At 45.0% G+C, this 20,176-nt stretch overlaps 1 protein-coding gene across 1 annotated transcript in view; it reads right to left on the reverse strand.

Moving 5' to 3' along the window:
* LOC102570455 (probable acyl-CoA dehydrogenase 6) overlaps positions 1–20,176 on the reverse strand; it is a 180,138-nt gene that overhangs the window by 49,175 nt on the left and 110,787 nt on the right. Inside the window, exon 4 of the mRNA XM_019497759.2 lies at positions 4,734–4,840. Within this exon, the coding sequence (XP_019353304.2) occupies positions 4,734–4,840 (107 nt within the window). The remainder of the gene's footprint in view (positions 1–4,733; positions 4,841–20,176) is intronic.

Raw genomic sequence — 20,176 nt, forward strand, 5'->3', positions numbered from 1 at the left:
GGCAGCAGGAGCACAGGGCCAGGCTGGCAAGGGCTATGGAGCCAGACTGGCTCTCCCCTCTCCTTGCTGGCACAGCCTGGCCTGGCTCCATAGAGCCCTGCTGGCCCCCGCCCTGTGCTCCCGCTGCCCCGCTCTGGACTCTGCTGGTGCTGGCCCCGGTATGGGTCCTGTGCTCCCGCCCAGATGCCGCTGCACTCCACATGCCTGCTTGCAGTCACTGCCCCCTACCTGTCAAAGCCATTTGTCTGCCGCTGCCACCGCTCCCTTCTAGCACACCCACCAGCTGCTCTGGCACCGTGTGTTTCCCAGCTGCAGCACCAGGTCACAGGACACAACAGCAGCTGGCCCAGCCCCTGTGATTCTCAGCTGGCTCCATTTAATGCTGGCCAGGCCTGTCCAGCTCTTGCTGCCTCTTGCAGTCTCAGCCATGCAGCTGGGATGTGGTGCTGGAGCAGCAAGCTGTGGGGCGGGGAACGGGGAAGAGGCAGAAGGGCAGTCGTGGCAGACAGGGGAAGTGGCTGCAACTGGAAGCATGGGGCCATGCCAGTGCCTCAGGGACAGGACCAGCAGGAGCATGGAACCTGGGCTGGTAGGAGCGCTGCAGGGGGCTTTGCCTGCCACAGGGAGGCTGTGGGCAAATCCTCCTCCTCCACACATGCCACAACCCTCTCCAGCCACCCTCCCCCCACACACAGTCCCCCACAAACCCCATACCCACACCCCTCCACAATATACAAGAGTAAGGCTTCATTTTAAGCTATTGTGCAATCACCTCTATGTACACTACATAAACACATGTAAATCAGGACAAAAATATTTTTTGACATCAAACTAATGAATGTTGTAGTAAATGTTTGATTTTTAGAATACAATTTAGTCTTTTTCTGGTTCAGAGATGGCAAAACCTTGCTGACAGGAGTACTTCTGGGGGGAGCCGGGAAGGGGCAAGATTTCTGGTGGCAAAGGTCAGGAGCTAGGGGTGGGACTTCAGGTTCCAAGATTTCGAGCAGGGGGAGGCACCTGTCAAGGAGCAGGGCTACCCTTGCGGCCCTCGATGGCTTGCCAAAACTCAGTAAGTGGACCTTTGCCTGAAATAATTGCCTGCCCCTGAGCTAGTGAATTAGAATAGCTTTATATGGTTCAAGCTGTCTTTTCTGACTGGTGATTAGCACACCATGTTCCCTTCCTCAGTTGTATGGATTGCTCCTTTTTTCCCCAAAGATAAACAAAATAATATATATCTTCCTAAAGAGGTGATCTGTTAACTCTAGTAAGCCATGAGATTCATACCAGTAACTTAAATGATAAACAGCATGCATCTAAGAGTATTTGCATATCTAACGATCTGCAACATTGCACCTCAAAATTAAAGCCATATTTATTTAATTAAATAAATATCAAAGCTTTCTAAATTAGAAAAGCATTGGTAGTGAATTTCTTTTACTGACAAACTTCAAGATATTTTTCTTGTTATAGTGGAAACAAAATTATAAATGGTAGAAATGATTTTTCTTAAGAATTGAGCTAATTTACTGGTAAGAAATGACTTTAGACATATCACTTCTGTTAATGTTATTGTTTCCTGACTAAATCCTTGCTGCTAACATTGATTAAGAATGTTGGCATAGCTTAGTCTTTAGAAAACAAAAATCAGAACGTAGTTCATTTTAGATTAAGTAAGTATTCAAGAAGCTAAACATTCAAGTTTTGTTGAGAAATATCAGCGATATAATCTCATTAATCTTATAAGAAAATAACAGATGAATTAGTACAAATTTTAACAGAACTGGTTGTGCCAACTAGTCATCTTGAGTTGTGCAAGCTTGCTCAGTGTGTCCAAAAACAGTACTACTTCCAGCTCCTTAGAACCAATTCATTTTGGTCCCTCTCCTTCAGGTTCCTGCAGCATTGGGTGGTGGAAGTACTAATTCATGGTTGGATACGTAATATGTGTAGTTGTTTTTATATAATGACCATGGTGTCCATTGAATTATTCAAAATACATACTGGTTTATATACTGGCATTTGATAATTTATATAGTTGAGATTTTTAATAGACTTTCCAAGTATCAAAACAAGAAAAGGTTTAAGACTGTATGCAATGTACCTTATAAAACAAAAGTTTCATACACTTCAAGGGGCTTCAGGGGTGTTGTGAGATTATGCTGGAAGAAAGTAATGAAATGCTACACTGCCAATGCTTTTCAACATGGACTAGTAAACCAACAATGCACTGATCCAGTTCAGGATACAACAGAGACAAGATGTCTTTTGAGGACCTGTAATATCAAAAATACTGATAGTGCCTTGCTACATATGTGGACTTTTGTATATGTAGACAACAGATGTGCTGCATACCTTAAACATGTTTATTTATTAAGCCTGTGCAAAGCGGCTAGTATTCACTTTGGATTCGGACGATTTGGGGGCCAGTGATTCGATTCAGTGATTCAAATCAGTGTCCCAAATCGATTCGGCTGAATCTGGTTCAGAGATTCAGTTGCTGCCAAATCTCCAAATTGGCCCCATCCCCTGCCCACTTTCCCAGCCCCATCAATGGCTGCCCCGCCCGGCCCCAGCTCCCGGCTCTTTGAAAAAAAAAGCCCGGCACTCATGGTCTGCTGCCAGGTGGGGGGGGCGATCCCCGCTGCCCCACGCTGTGTGGAGGGCTTTGTCATAAGCCCCCATCCCCCACCCGCTCTCATGGCCCCAGCTCCAAGATCTTGGAAAAAAAAAAAGCAAAAGCCGTGACTCACCAGCTCCTGCTAGGCAGAGAGGCCATCCCTGCTGCTCCCAACTGCCCTGCACTGTGTGGGGGCTCTGCCACAAGCCCCCAGAAGTCCTGAGGCCACTGCAACAGCCAGTGACTTAAAAAAAAAAAAAAAGCCCCTAAAGAACCAGGACCTGGGGTCAGGTTCTCCCAGCAATGCTGGGAGAGCAGACGGGGGTCAGGGGGCTTGTGACAGAGCCCCCCACACAGTGTGGGGCAGTGGGGGGCAGCAGGGATTGCCCAACCCCCAGCAGCCAGTGAGTAGGGGCTTTTTTTAAAGAGCTGGGAACTGGGGCCAGGCAGGGCAGCTGGGGGGGGGGCACTTAGGGGGGCTGGGGGAGCAGGCAGGGGATGGGGCCTGGAAGAGGTCCCCCCCCATCGTCCCCTGCAATCTCCTCCAGTCCCCCCTCCCCCACCCCCTACTTACCAGCATGGAGTCCGAGTCCAGCTACCTGCGGTAGCACGCGAGAACTGCCTGAATCTCCAAAGCTCTCCGAATCTATTCGGAGAGCTTCGAATTGATTTGGATCTTTAAATTGGTCTCCTGATTCAATTCAGCTTTGGAGATTCAGCCACTGAATTGGGACGAATCTCCTCCAAATCGAATCAGCACTCAAAGCTTCACGCAGCCCTATTATTTATACTCTAGTATAGAGAAGGCTGGCAAAGTGAAACTGAAAATGTACAACTAGTAAAGAGAAAAGACAACTGTTAAACAATCTAGCAAACCCTAGGGTCAGTGAAAAATATAAAATGTCTCCCCTGCCTTTACAAAACTCAGTTCTGAGACTCACAATAGCAGTCAGTACAATTCACAACAGGATATATACCATAAGGAGACACCATAGTGAAATCCTAGAGGGAGTGGAAGAAAAGATCAGCATAGTGATATATAAGCACCTACTCTGAACACCTTTAAGAAACACTTGGATGACTATATTGCTAGGATCCTATGACCCCAGCTGACTTCCTGCCCTACTGTATACTCTTCTTAAAAACAATGGGCCAAATTCATCAGTGCTAAGAATGATACTTCCCTGCCTTAGCTCATCTCGTTAGCTGCATTTTCTTTTACTCTCCTTGATATAAGTAAGGATTTCTTAGGGTCATATTTTTTATTGGACCACCTAGTGGTTAGCATAGTTAGGCAAGCTTTTGAATGCAAAACATTCTTCCATTCAAAAGCTTGTTTAACTCTTACCCCAACTAAATAGTTGGTTCAATAAAAGATATCGCCCTATGAAATCCTTTCTTCTCATATAATTGCGGTACCAATATGGCTACACCACTCTTATACTACTAAGTAAATCACTCTTGTTTCACACACCCATTAAATGACAAAACAGGACAAGTTACACCAGGGGCGGGCAATTATTTTGGGTGGAGGTCCGCTTACTGAGTTTTGCCAAGCCATCGAGGGCCACGTGACAGGCAGCCAGGGGAAGATAAATATTAATTTTCTAAATTTTGGGGGGCCCTGTGGACCAGATAGAATGGCCTGGCGGGATGCATCCAGCCCACGGGCTGCATTTTGCCCACCCCTGAATGGCACCATTTTATTATTAGCAGCTATTTCTGACTAGTTCATCTAAATATTATTTATACTACTATTTTCATCTCTGCTGAATTTGGCTCAGACTTCCATGTGAGTGATAGCTGAGTGTACTGAGGATTAATATGCTCCCCTGGGTCTAATACACAGGCAATGACTAGAAATCCTACAAGAGCTGAATTAATGCATTTTGATCCCTTCAAGTTGAAACACTGCATCACATGTTTGAGTATCATTTTGTTTTGTCCTTTCTGACCCTGTCCACGTGTTGGTTTTCCACATATTTCTCACCAATGCCATCACTAGGTGTTAGTAATAATGGAATTGTTAGTGTACCCAGAGTCTAACACTCTAACCAATGGGCCACGTAAGGCTGGCTCAGAATGTATATATTAGAATAAGCATACTTACTTGCAACATCTGACCCTGCTCCAGTTTCACTGACTCCCAAACAAGCCACGACATCGCCAGCTATACTTGGTACAAGGAACTCTTGTTTCAGCTCTTCAGAACCAAATCTGCAATGAAAGAATGGGAACACAGGATATTAAAAGCTTATGGAGAAATGCCTTTAAATGTAATATCTATTCTGCTTTTGTAAAATCCACTGCCCCAACTTAATTCCCCAATAATTTCTACGTGGGAGGAATGCACAGAGTAAAATCCATCCTCCAGCATAGGGTTGGGGCAGAGAACTTTTAAGATCATATTCACAGATTCATAGACATTCAGACTGGAAGGGACTCCACAGGATCATCGAGTTCAGCCCCCTGCCCCAGGGGCAGGAAGTCAGCAGGGATCATAGGATCCCAGCAAGATAAGCATCCAAATGTGTCTTGAAGGCATTCGAAGTGGGTGCTTGAACCACCTCCAGTGGCAGTCCCCATAGCCTCAGGCAGTAAAGAAGTTCTTCCTTATATCCCAGTCTCTGAAAGGAAACAGCACTCATAACACACTGGGAGACAGATATTTAAAGACACACTTCTAAAAATGCAGTCCTTTAATGTCTGCTATGTTGGTGGCTACCAGTTCTGTGTGACTTCTAAGTCTTCTGTGCCAGTTAAAAATAGATAAGCAATCCTCACACAATCTTCAGTAGCTTTGTACAGACTCTATGCTAGGGTTAAGTGATGTGAAGAGAGTCTTGTGCTGGACTCCTGCACAATGAACTATTTTCACCCTCCATGAACATCAACCCCATAGATATTCTATATGGTATATCTTGTTTTTATATTATAAAAGGTAATAGCTCCCTCCCACCTATGCTTTTCTCCCAATCTCACAACAAAAAGAAACAAACAAAACTATTAATGGTATTTTCAGAGCAAAGCAATTCATATTTTTAAGCTTTAAAAATATATAAATACTTGATTACTGTTGATTTTTTCCCAATACACAGCATCCACAAAACAAATTCAACAACTCTACTATATCTCATGATTTAAAAGAAAATTCTACTAACTTGCAAAAAGTAAGAGTACATTTTAAAGTAATTTGTTTTATGAAGTGGTTGACATGTTTCCCAGCATTAAAGCATGCATTTACACACACACACACACACACACACACACACACACACACACACTAAATCCTGAAAACATTATTTAGTTACTCAGACAAAACTCCCATTGTGTTGACTGTGTTAAAGCACATGCTATTCAAATGATCCCACATGAACAACTGATCTATCTTCATCATTATTTACAAACCTACTAACATCTGACCCATCTGCATACTTACTGGAGATGATGTTGTATTTTATTTTCCTGTGCTTGCACAGTACTCTGCCTAGATTAGATAGCCCAGTTGAAAAGCAGGGTATCTTATCTCAAGTGGAAAACAGTATTAACTATACTGCTTTGACTACCTGAGTTAATTTAGATACTTTTACCTAGCACTAGAAGGATATCTAAACTTGCCTAAAACTCTAAACAGTGGTAAACCCGACACCCTTCCTGGTAAACTTGCCCCATGTTTAATTACCTAACTGCCAGGACATTTAATCTTATTTCAAGATTGTATTTGTTTAACATTGTTTCATTATTTAGATTTTATTAAGCTGTGGTCTGGAAGACTGAAAAGTCCCCTCAATCTCTAAAATATCTTATAGTCACCTCTCAGCCTTATCTACAATAAGTTGAATAGACTGTCTGAGTGTTCTTCATGTCATGCTTTCCATGATTTTGCCCAGAGCTGGTATCAGGCTAAATATAGCCTAATTACCTGAGCCAGCCCATTTACAGTTTTTTAAATAGTGGTACACTAATTTTAAGGGAGCTATGACATTTTACATTAGCTAAGAATCTGAATGATCCTCCACATCTGGAAATGGAGTAGAAAAAGCAGGACAACATAATTGGCATGAACTGACTGGTCTGACCGCTCACGAAAGTTCCTTGCCAAGATACAGGACCTCCACCTAACCCATGAGGTGCACAGTCCTACCAGGGGGAATGCCCTGCTGGACCTGGTCCTGCCCACAGGTGATGACCTGGTGAAGGGACTCCAGGTTCTTGACCCCCTGGGTGACAGTGATCATCACCTACTGGAATTCACCATCCAGCGCAGTGTGTCAAGGGCCTGTAGCAAGGCAGTAGCCCTTGACTTCAAGAGGGCCAACTTCAATGAGTCGAGGAGATTGGTAGGAGGGGCTCTGGGGTCCTGGAGGGTAGGCTAACTGGGTGTCCAAGATGAGTGGTTGGTCCTTAAGGAGACGATCCTCTGAGCACAAGGGGCAATAGTCCCAATGAGAATCAAAGGGGGCAAGAGTGCTCAAAAGCCCCTCTGGCTCGCCAAAGTCATTCAGGAACACCTGAAAGCCAGAAAGGAGGTGTCCACCCGGTGGAAGGGAGGGACTATCACCAAAGGGGAGTATACCTCCATCACTCGGGTCTGTAGCGGGGCTGTTAGGAAAGCTAAAGGCAGATACGGAACTAGGGCTTGCATCAAGGATCAAGGACAGCAAAAAGTCCTTTTATAAATACATAGGGAGTATGAAGAAGGCACCAGGTAATGTGGGGCCCCTGCACGATACGCTTGGCAATCTGGTGGTTGTACCAGGGGAAAAGGCAGACCTTTTTAACAAATTCTTTGCCTCCATTTTTTTTTTTTTTTGTGCTGGGACCGGGACATCTCCCCCACTGGGATTCAGGATGGACTCAGGAGAGACTTCGCCAGGCCTGGGGTCAGGGAGGACCAAGTTAGGGAACTTCTGGAGGGGTTGGATGTGTTCAAATCAGCAGGTCCAGATGCTCTCCACCCCAAGGCACTGAGGGAATTGGCAGGGGTCATCGTGGGCCACCTGGCACAGGTTTACGAGCACTCGTGGTGCTCTGGCCACATGCCAGAAGACTGGAAGGCCAATGTGGTCCCAATTTTCAAAAAAGGGAGGAGGGAGGACCCGGGCAACTATAGGCTTGTTAGTCTTACTTTGATCCTGGGGAAGTTCTTTGAGAAAATTATCTAGGAACACATCTGTGAAGGACCAGCAAGGGGGATGATGCTCAGGGGCAACCAGCATGGGTTCATTAGGGGCAAGTCCTGCCAGACCAACCTGACTGCCTTCTACGATCAGGTCACAAAATCACTGGATGCAGGTGTTGCAGTGGATGTAATCTTTCTGGACTTCAGGAAGGCCTCTGACATTGTCTCCCACCCCATTCTCATTAGAAAGCTAAGTGACTGTGGCACTGATGCCTACAAAGTCAGATGGATCACAAATTGGCTGAGGGGCCGCACCCAGACAGTGGTGGTGGATGGGTCGTATTTGACCTGGAGGGATGTGGGCAGGTGAGTCCCCCAGGGCTTGACCCTTGAGCCCGTACTGCTCAATTTCTTTATTAGCGATTTGGATGAGGGGGTGAAAAGCACCTTGTTCAAATTTTCTGACGACACTAAGATTTGGGGTGAGGTGGGCATGCTAGAAGGGTGGGATAGGATGGGATTCATAGATTCATAGACGTTAGGGTCGGAAGGGACCTCAATAGATCATCGAGTCCGACCCCCTGCATAAGCAGGAAAGAGTGCTGGGTCTAAATGACCCCAGCTAGATGCTCATCTAACCTCCTCTTGAAGACCCCCAGGGTAGGGGAGAGCACCACCTCCCTTGGGAGCCCGTTCCAGACCCTGGCCACTCTAACTGTGAAGAAGTTCTTCCTAATGTCCAATCTAAATCTGCTCTCTGCTAGCTTGTGGCCATTATTTCTTGTAACCCCCGGGGGCGCCTTGGTGAATAAATACTCACCAATTCCCTTCTGTGCCCCCGTGATGAACTTATAGGCAGCCACAAGGTCGCCTCTCAACCTTCTCTTGCGGAGGCTGAAAAGGTCCAGTTTCTCTAGTCTCTCCTCGTAGGGCTTGGTCTGCAGGCCCTTGACCATACGAGTTGCCCTTCGCTGTACCCTCTCCAGGTTATCCGCATCCTTCTTGAAGTGCGGTGCCCAGAATTGCATGCAGTACTCCAACTGCGGTCTGACCAACGCCCTATAGAGGGGAAGTATCACCTCCCTGGACCTATTTGTCATGCATCTGCTGATGCACGATAAAGTGCCATTGGCTTTTCTGATGGCTTCGTCACACTGCCGGCTCATGTTCAACTTGGAGTCCACTAGGACTCCAAGATCCCTTTCCACTTCCGTGCCACCCAGCAGGTCATTCCCAGGTCATTCAATACTGACAAGTGCAGGGTACTGCAGTTGGGCAGTAAGAACCAGCAGCATACCTACATGCTGGGGAACTCCCTTCTCATAAGCACAGTGACAGAAAGGGATCTTGGAATCAATATTCCAAAATGAACATGGACCGTCAATGTGAGGATGCAGTCAGTAAAGCTAACCATGCCTTGTCATGCATCTCAGATGCATCACGAGCAGGGCCAACGAGGTGATCCTCCTTCTGTATGCCACACTGGTCAGGCCACAGTTGGAGTATTGCGTCCAGTTCTGGGCACCACACTTTAGGAGGGATATGGCCAGCATCGAAAGGGTCCATTCGCATGATCTGGGGACAGCAGGGCAGACCCTATGAGGAGAGGCTATGGGACCTGAACCTGTTCAGCCTTTGAAAGAGAAGGCTGTGAGGGGACCATCTATAAGCTTACCAGGAGGGACCAGCAGGGAATGGGAGAGACCCTGTTCCCCCGAGCACCTCCCGGAGTAACAAGGAATAATGGCCATAAGTTGTTTGAGAGTAGGTTCAGGCTGTACATCAGAAGGCACTACTTCACAGTCAGTGCGGCTAGGATCTGGACCAACTTCCAAGGGAAGTGGTGCTGGCTCATACCTTAGGGGTCTTTAAGAGGAGGCTTGATAATTACCTGGCTGGGGTCATATGAGGTCAAACCTACCAGGGGTCATATGAGCCCAGTATTCATTCCTGCCCAGGGCAGGGGGTCAGACTTGATGATCTACTTAGGTCCCTTCCGACCCTACATCTATGAAACTATGACTGCTAACTGTGACCTTTCACTGTTAACACATGTAGAAGCTGAAATTCAGGAACCTTGTTCCCATTGATAAAAAGCACAGTCAAGAGCCCTAATGAAATACAGAAGGCAGGTTTTGGGTTTTTGCTTTCTCTCATATCGGGACAGGTTCTTCTGGTCTTTTGCACAAAAAGAACTCTGTGAAGACTCAAATAATCTCTTCTTGGTAAAATGTAATCAATTGTAGCCTGTTTGTCCTGCACTAAGCAACCAGAAAGTAGAAGTACTTACTGGATGTGAGGCAGATGGAACTATGTTTTCATACAATTGCCAATATTGTTTTCAATTGCTTATACATTTGTCAAGCTTTGACTCTTTGGGCTGAAGTTTTCTATATAAGGAACGCTCTTTGAATAATTAGTTTTCTGGGGGAAGGTTTTGGCCAGAACAATTCAGCTGTTTCCAAGAATGAGTATGGGAAATATATTATCCCACTAAAAATGTTGCAACCTTTTCATTAAGCAGATGTAACAGGCCCTTGCTTTGAAAGTGGGACTTACAAGGCAAAAGGTGCCCCACACAGCATGAGCTTTGGCTGTTCTTGTGAAAATCTCCCCTAAATTGGTCAAGTCTTAAGCTTAGAAAAATAGCATGTACCTCCTCAAGTAGAAATTTCTTAGAGTGGTGATTCTCAGTAAAGGTGCTGTGGGGTGTCACTCAATATTAGCACAATTAGATCTACAAACATCTCATATCATAAGAATGGGTGGGTGAGAGGATCACAAGCCCTGGGAAATGCTTGTCAGTGGGGAGGGGGGAACCAAAATAGACTGGGGGGCACCTCACTTTCTTGAGCCCCCTGCTTCTCCGGCAACTTTCTAGCTTTAGTTCCAGAAGGAGAGCACCATAGAAGCATGTGTGAGTGAATGAAGGGCACTCTAGGAAATGTAGTTGTGGAGCAGCAGTGGAATTCAGGGCTAGTTGGAAATATTTCCCCATTTTTCTACTGCGAAAAACAGGTGGGTTTCATAAAGCCTTAGCAGGTGGGTGACATAAAGCCTTAGCAGCAGCTGTGGCTTCAGAACACCACCCACTCCTGAACCCTTTCGAGTCAGAACCCTGCAAAATGGTATGGGGGCATGCAACTACCTACATATGATTTAGAGATGATAAACCCAGAAATTTCAAATATGAATCTGTAGTGTTAAAACCATTTCTGATCTGCTGTGGTCTTTCTGAGTTCTTTACAACACAGAAATTGCTCTACAATTTTCTGGAGTCAAAAAATGAGTGAAAGCTAAGACCTAGCATTTTCTGAAGGGTGCCATCAGACTAAAAAGGTTGAGAATGACTATCCTAGAGTTTAACAGATAAGATCACTAAAGACTTAGTCTTCACTGGGCATAATCCAGCTGCTTGCTGCTAATCCAGCACAGACCACAGAATCATAGAAAATTATGGTTGGAAGGGACCTCAGGAGGTCATCTAGTCCAACACCCTGATCAAAGCAAGACTATCCTCAACTGGATCATTCTAGTCAAGGTTTGTCTAGCTGGTCTTAGAAACCTCCAAGGATGGAGAGTCCACAACCTCTCTGGGTAACCTGTTCCAGTGCTTTACTACCCTCCCAGTGACAAAGCTTTTCCTAATATCTAACCTAAACTTCCCTTCCTGCAACTTGAACCCATTGCTCCTTGGTCTGTCATCTGCCACCACTGAGAACAGTCTAGCTCCACCCTCTTTTGAACAACCCTTCAGGTAGTTGAAAGCTACTGTGAAAAAGGCTTACCTCCTGGAGCTGGGAGGTGGTAGGATGCTGCGTGAAGTAGAGCCAGCGAAAGTGAAACCACGGTGGGCAGAGCCACCACGGATAAGATCAAAGAGAAAAAAAGCAGACAAACCGGAGGGAGCTGGGAACGGCTTCCGCCTTGGCTTGGATGCGTTTTATATAGGCATGCCGGGGCTGATTGGCCGCCCGGATGCCCGGAGCCAGGCTAAAAGGCCCAGCAGAACACCAATTGGGGGGACCAGAAGTAGAGTCCCCAGCGGAGCAGGAAGGGTAAGAGCCCACAAGTAATCTGCAGGTGGAGCGCTGGCGGGCACCCCAGGAAGGGATCGCCCTAGGACTTCATAGACAGCCAAGATCGGAGGCGCCGTCCACAGAGACAGTGTGAGCAGCCTCAACCTCCAATGAAGACTGGAGCCCGGTGGGACCCAGTGACACGGCAGGTCAGCCGCAGCTGACAGATAGTCAAATCCAAGCAGAGAAGAGGGGCAAGGCACCAGGGAATAGGGTGGTGGCCAAGCATGGACGCCACATAGACGGAGAGAGAGGGCCACTGGAGACGCTCATGAGAAAAGGCAGTGTCACTTGACTGTGGCTGTCAGACCTGGTGGGCTCAAGCACTGTGAAAACCCAGAACACCATCCTTGATGATGAATGGTTACATCACAGTAGGCAGTAGGTAGGGGAGGCGGAGCCCCACGAAAGAGAAGCAGAGGAAGCGACCAAGGGGAAGCATCAGGGGAGGCGGGACCAGAACATTTTCCTCCCAATTAAAATAAACTGATCATCAAAGACGTGGCAGGAGAGGCCCCTGGTGCACCACTCCAAAGTCGCTCAGCGACCAGGCCATCCATCCCAAAAAAGCCATGGCAAGGCTCGAGCAGAAGTCGCACGCATGATGTCCAGTGGAGAGGCACAGGAGGTTACAGCTACTATTAAATCTCTGTCTTCCCCTCTCTAGACTAAATAAGCTCAGTTCCCTCAGAAGTCATGTCCCCCAATCTCCTAACTATTTGCACTGACCTCCACTGGATTCACTCCAATTTGGCCACATCCTTTCTGTATAGGGGGGCCCAAAACTGGGCATCGTACTTCAGATGGAGCCTCACCAGTGGTGAATACAGGGGGAATAATCACTTCCCTCAATTTGCTGGCAACAATCCTACTAATGCAGTCCAGTACACCATTAGCTTTCTTCACAACAGGGTTACACTGTTGGCTCATATTCAGCTTACTCAGCATATTCAGTAACCCCCCCCCCCAAAGTCCTTTTCTGTAGAGCTGCTGCTTAGCCAGTTGATTCCCAGCCTGTACCAGTGCATAGGATAGTTCCATCTTACGTGCAGGACTTTGTGCTTGTCCTTATTGAGCCTCATGAGATGATTTTTTTTTGGTCCAATCCTCCAATTTGTCTACGTCTCTGAATCTTAGCCCTATCCTTCAGCGTCTCTATTACTCCCCCCAGCTTGGTGTCATCTGCCAACTTGCTGAGGATGCACTCCATCTCATCTTCCAGGTGAAGATAATGAGCAAAACCAGCTCCAGTACTAACTCCTGGGGCACTGCAGTTGATACTAGCTGCCATCTACACATCAAACCACTGATTACTACTCTGAATCTGATGACCCAGCCTGCTTTCTATCCACCTTATAGTCCATTCATCCCACCAACCCAAACTTCCTTAGTTTGCCTGCGAGAATGTTGTAGGAGACTGTATCAAAAGCCTTGCTGAAGACAAGGTGAATCAGGTCCACTGCTCTTCCCGCATCCACAGAGCCAGTCATCTTCTCATATAAGGCAATCAGGTTGGTCAGGCATAACTTGTCCTAGATGAATCCATGCTAACTGTATCTGATCACCTCTTCCACCAATGGCTTAGAAATGGACTGTTTGAGGGCCTGCTCCATGATTCTTTTAGGGACTGAGGTGAGGCTGACTGGTCTGTAGTTCCCCAGATGCTCCTTCTTTCCTTTCTTAAGGATGGGCACTATATTTGACCATTTTCAGTCATCCAGGACATCTCCCAATCACGTGTTTTCAAAGATAATGGCCAGTGGCTCTGCAATCACATCAGCCAACTTCCTCGGCACCATCAGGTGCATCCCATTCAGCCCTATGGACCTATATATATGCAGCTCTTCTAAATAGTCCTTCACCTGTTCTTTTCTCACAGTTGGCTGCTCACCTCCTCCCCAAACTGTGCTGCCAGGTGCAATAGTCCGGAAGCTGATTTGCCTAGCCAGTCTTAAAAACATCCAAGGATGGAGGTTCATAGATTGATAGATTGTAGGGGGCTGGAAGGGACCCTCACAAGATCATCAGGTCCAGCCCCCTTGCACTAGTCAGGAAAGACAACTGGGGTCAGATGACCCCAGCAAGGTGACCATCTATTCTCCTCTTGAAGATTTCCAAGGTAGGTGATTGCACCACCTCTGGAGGGAATTTATTTCACAGTCTGGACACCCTAACTGTAAAGAAGTTATTCCTAGTGTTAAGCCTGAAATGGTCTTCCAGGAGTCTGTGGCCATTATTCCTGGTTTTCCCCAAGGGTGCCCTGGTGAACAGTTGTTTGCCGAGCCCTTGATGTATTCCCCTGATGTAGCAGTAAGCTGTTACCAAGTCCCCTCTCAGCTTTCTCTTTTTTAGGTGGAAGAGGCCCAAGTCCCTCAGCCTTTCCTCATATGGCTTGCCTTGCAAGGCTCTGATTATACGGGTGGCTTTTCTCTGGACTCTCTCAAGCTTGTTGAAGTGTGGTGCCCAGAACTGGATGCAGTACTGCAGCTGAGGTCACCAATGCTGAGTAAAGTAGAAGAATCACTTCTTTGGTTTTGCTTGAGAAGCATCAGTTGATGAACGCCAGAGTATTATTTGCTTGGCTGGCTACAGCATCGCACTGACGGCTCATGTCCACACTATGATCTATTACTACTCCTAGATCCCTTTTAGTCATGGTGCTAGCCTATTTGGTGCCACCAAGCCTGTAAGTATGTTGGAGGCTGTTCATCCCCAGATGGAGCACTTTACATTTCTCAATGTTGAACTTCATCTGGTTCTGATCTGCCAGCCTATGTCCACCTGTATCTGCAGTCTATTTTCAAGTGTGACCACGCTCCCCCGTAACTTGGTGTCTTATGTGAATTTGGCCAGTGAGCTCTTCACTCCCTTATCCAAATCACTGATAATGATGTTGAAAAGCTCTGGACCAAGCACAGACCCCTGAGGGACACCACTGGCCATTTCTCACCAGGATAACACAGATCTGTTCATCAGAACTCTCTGGGTCCTATCCTGCAGCCAGCTTCCTACCCAGCTAACTGTTTAAGTTAAGTCTGCAATCCTCCAATTTTCCTGTGAGAACATCGTGGGATACCAAATCAAAGGCCTTTTGGAACTCTAGGTATACAATGTCGACCTCCTTTCTCTTATCCAGATGGTGAGTTACCTGGTCATAGAAGGGGATGAGATTGGTAAGACAAGACCTGCCTGCAATGAAGCCATGCTGGCTGTTGTTCAGAATCCTACCTTCTGCAAGTGTATTGCACATAGATTCCTTGATTAATTTTTCCAGGATTTTCCCTAATTGGCTTATAATTGCTTGGGTCCTCTCTCCTCCCCTTCTTGAAGATGGGCATAACATTGGCCGTCTTCCAGTTTTCAGGGACCTGCCCCAAGTGTAATGAGTTTTCGAAGACTTTCACCAGGTGTCACGCGATGACTTCAGCCAGCTCCTTCAGCACTCTTGGATGAAGTTTATTCAGTCCTGCTAACTCATGTCTAACTTTCCTAACTGATCATGCACCAGCTCAAGTCAACAGTAGGAAGGCAGTCATTCCCACCATGTCCATTCTGAAACTTATCTAGTATGATTTTCCCCTTTGTCTGGTGAAATACTGAATTGCATAACCTCTCTGTTCCAGTGCTTTAGTACCCTTCTTGTGACAGTTTTTCTTCATATCTAACTTAAACATCCCTTGCTGCAGACCACTGCTCCATGTTCTGTCATCTGCCACCACTGAGAACAGTCTTTTTCCATCCTCTTTATAACCACTGTTCTGGTAAATGAAGGCTGCTATTATATCCCCCTTCAGTCTTTTCTGTTGTCCCCATCACTCTCCAAAAACTTCCTGGATTGCATGTGCACTGCTATATTGCCCTCCCAGAAGGAGTGAGGGTGACTGAAGTTCCCCATGAGAATCAGGGCCTGTGAACGGGAAACTTCCGTTAGCTGTTTGAATAAAGCCTCAACCACCTTGTCTGGCAGTCTACAGCAGACCTCCACCACGACATTACCCTTGTTGCTCTCCCCTCTAACCCTAACCCAGGGACTTTTGAAAGGCCTATCTCCAGTTTCAAACTGGAGCTCTGAACAGTCATACAGCTCTTTTACATAAAACACAGCTCCTCTTCCCCCCTGCCTGTCCTTCCTGAACAGTTTATACACATCCATGACAGTACTCCAGCCATGAATAGTCTTTGTTATTCTAGTCATGTCATAGTTCTGAGACAGTGCGATGAATTCCACTTCTTCCTGCTTGTTTCCCAGGCTCCGTGCATGCATGTGCACTCCCCTACAGAGTAACTGAGGATGATCCAGGCAACCCTGCTTCCAGCATTTCCTAACTTTTGCAGGGTATATTTGGGAACCTTAATATTCTTTCAGCACAGGTTTCAGGGTTCCACATGTGTATGTGTGTTTATATATTATTATATAAAGTGAAAATAGAATAAGACTCTCTGTAGAAGTTGGGACATTTTATTTTTTAGTTCCCAGCATAATTCAGTGGCTCCTTATTGTGGCACACTAGTTATAAATATAAGAATGGTTACAAGAACAGATGTAAGAATGGTTACATAAAAACTATCGGTTCTCTCTCACCCCATAGTCTTCATTGATGACATTCTACAAACATTACTGTCAATACAGACATACAACTGAATACTATATTGAAAGATGCTAAATAGGGTGAAAAAAATAAGAGTAGGATCTAAATCTATTAAAGTTCCTTGATCTGCTTCTTAGTTCTGTTTATGCGCAATCTCATTTACAAGCTGAAAGCTTCCTCAATTCATCTTAAATAGCAATAAATTTGCTTTCTGACAGATTAGATTGCTCCGTTGAATGAAAATATGTCTAATGCACATCACTATTCTGATTTAATAGAGCTGATGCTCATCCTCTTAAAGAAAAACTGGTAGTATTCATTCTGGTTTCTCATACTCCAAGGGGGAAAAAAAGCTGTGCTCAAATGAATTAATTAAATTAGTAAGGAAGGAATGTTTCTAATTAGGATTGACACTTTATGACATACTGTTAGCTGGAAATTACAGTTTTGAGTATGAACAGCTGCAGGTAGTTCTTCATTCCCCAGTCAGCATTTGATTAAATCAAGCTTTCTTGTATTCAAACTCACACGTTCGGACTGGTTAGTCAGATGATCCACTTTGACATAAATATCGAGTGTTCAGGGATAATGCTACATTCCTTATACAGATGGTCCTGCAATTATTGTGAGATCAAATATAATATGATGGAACACTGATAAACTCAAGCGGGTTGAATCACGATAATAAAGCACAGCTACTTTCAGTTACTTATTATCTAAAAAGCAAAAAGGAGAAAAATAGGCCTTGATGGGAGAGTCTTAGATATGCCTTCATTATTCCAAATATAAAGATCAAAATGATTTCAATAATTTTCCTATTCATAGTCAAGGAGTTTAAAGATATATTAATTCCAGATTGCTTTTCTTATGTTGAATAGTAAGAAACTAAGCCTGGACATTTACAGCCCTTGCACAATGATGACCCGGTTCTGAATGAAGCTCCGAGGTGCGAATGTAGTAAATATAAACTACAATTTCACAAGTTTTTGAACTGCTATTCAGACCTATCAGTTCAGACTGGGATTGTTTGTTTTAAATTACCAAAAAACACTGTGAGGCAGGATCTGTTTAGCTATCTAGGCAGAGATTAGATTATTTCTATTTAGTGTTTTGTTTCAATTATTTCAGTATAATGAAGACTACCTTAATAATTACTCATCTACACTTGAAAGTTAATTTAGTTAAACTTTGAGGGATAAAATGCCTTGCAACCACACATTAAACTTTTTTTTTAATAGTTAAAAAAACATTTGGCATTTTACTCTGCATTCCAAAATCCACTTTGGAAGTAATTTTCACAAAATTAGGACTCTGTTATTTCACAATAAAATGCTGACAAGCATATCATTTTTCAAACTCTTCCTTCTTCACCATTTCCCATAGCTGTCCCACTCAATTTGCTGACCACTTGACATCAGATTTTCACAAGAAATCCACCTAAAAATTCCCTCCCTGGTGTGGACACTACTGAGGGCACTTTTAGAGATGCCCTCAGCAGGAAGACTACACTCTGAACAATCAGGATCTCTTTGATTTATAAAACTTTCAGACAGACCATGTAACACAGAGTGCTAGCCATCCAGAAGATCAAACTTTTAAACACTGTTTTATTCTCTCTACTATGCTGCCATGGTGAGCAGAAGTAGATGGGAACCTCTTTCTGCTTCTTCAACTTCTAACCCTCACCAGCAACATGCTTAAAATGACAACTGTGCTTGAGAATTTCAGCTCCAAAAAACCATTTATTTCTCTGAAATATTTTATCCCATAGCCAGTAGCAAAGCATGCTGGGACTCCTTACATTGCTTAAAGACTCCTGAGAGAGGGCACAGCAGATAGAAATCAATGCTAAAGAGATTTTTTACAATATATACTTGTTTTAATAGACTCCCCCCACAAAAAAAACCTTTTAAAAGCTGAATTTGAAATTATGACCTAGATTTCAAATTACTAAAATATATTCAAATAATTCTAAATAAATAAAAATAATATTAAAAAACTGTGTGTGTGTTGTTGAAGTCAAAGCACTTAATCAGGGCAAGCTATTGGTTAAACTCTGGGGAGTGGGGAAAGTCAACTCCAGTGGTATCCTCTTCCTCAGCAAATGTGCAGAACATGACTTGTGCTCATCATGCACACCATCTTCAGACAAAGTCAAAAATATAAGACCACTTGGAAAAATTCACACACCAATCACTGGCGCATTCTTGACTATATTATTGTCTGTGCCTGTGATTGTACGGATGCCCATATCACACGAGTCCTGAGAGGTGCAGATGACTGTTGGACAGACCACCATTTGGTCAGATCAATCATACACATACAGCTTGCACTACAACACCATAAACAACCAAAAGGAATGTGGAAGAGATTTAACATCAAGGCACTCCAAAACCAAGATAGATGTAAAGGTCTTCAGGAATGTCTTACTGCGAGGCTCTCTGACCTACCTTATGACATCAAGGACATCCAGCCACATTATTCACAAGGCATGCACTGAATCAATTGGATACACCACTTACCTTCACCAAGATTGGTTTGTCAAGAACAATTAAGAAATCCAAACACCTATCCAACAGAAGAGAGCCACATTCTGCAGCTGGCAAAGTGAACCCTCCAACCAGTAAAAATGAGAGGCTTTCCACGGGCACAAAGCAGTAGTGCAGAGGAGCTACGGGACATCAAGAACCAGAGGTGGAAAGTGAAGGCCATGCAGATCTAGATCATTAGTAATCGACACGAAATGAGAAACTTCTTTCAAGCAATAAATGCCATTCACAGGCTACGTCCCAATGGCCCAATTCTCCCTGTGATTGCAGGATGGCTCCACCTTTCTCACGGATAATGTATCCATCAAGCAATGCTGGAAGGAACACTTAAAAGTTTCTACTCAAATGTGAATCGAATCTGAGGTCTCAGCAGCCACTATAGAGTCCATCCCTCAACACCCAGCAATAGAACCTCTTGCTGATTCCCCATCCTTCAAGGAAGTCTGGGGTGCCATCATTCAGACCAAGAACAATAAGGTGCCAGGTCCAGATGGCATCCCTGCAGAGGTCTTCCAAGCTGGTGGAACAGCTCTAGCGAACAAATTTCACCAACTTCTCATCAAGATATGGGTTAATGAGGAAATTCCACTTGACTTAAAAGAACACCAACATTGTGATCACCTTCAAGAAAGGGGACAAGTCAGTGTGTGGGAACTACCGAGGCACTGCCCTCTTCTCTGTTGCTGGGAAGATTCTTACTAGCATCCTTCTGAATTGCCTTTTCCCCCTTGCTGAAGATGTCCTTCCAGAATCCCAGTGTGGCTTTAGACCATTTTGAGATAGCACTGACATGATTTCTGTTGCACAACAGATCCAGGAGAAGTGTAGAGAGCAACACCAGGAACTGTTTATGACATTCATTAACCTAACCAAGGCCTTTGACTCCATCAATAGTGAAGCCTTATGGAAGGTGCTGGCTAGGTTTGGTTGTCCACTTAAGTTCATCAGTGTCCTCAGGCTACTCCGTGACAGGATGACCACCACAGTCCTTTGTAATGGACCAGAAATAGGCCCATTTACCATCTGTACTGGGGTCAAGAAGGGCTGCATTATTGCCCCAACCCTTTTTCCATCTATCTTGCTGTGATTTTGATTCTCATCCATGACCGCCTTCCTCCTGGAATTGAGGTTTGGTATCGAATGGTCAGCTTTTCGACCTGCAGTGCCTTCACAGCAAAACAAAAGTTACCAAGACTGACATCACTGACTTTCAG

Source organism: Alligator mississippiensis, chromosome 5 (assembly GCF_030867095.1).
Source record: "Alligator mississippiensis isolate rAllMis1 chromosome 5, rAllMis1, whole genome shotgun sequence".
In the NCBI taxonomy this organism is placed as follows: domain Eukaryota; kingdom Metazoa; phylum Chordata; order Crocodylia; family Alligatoridae; genus Alligator; species Alligator mississippiensis.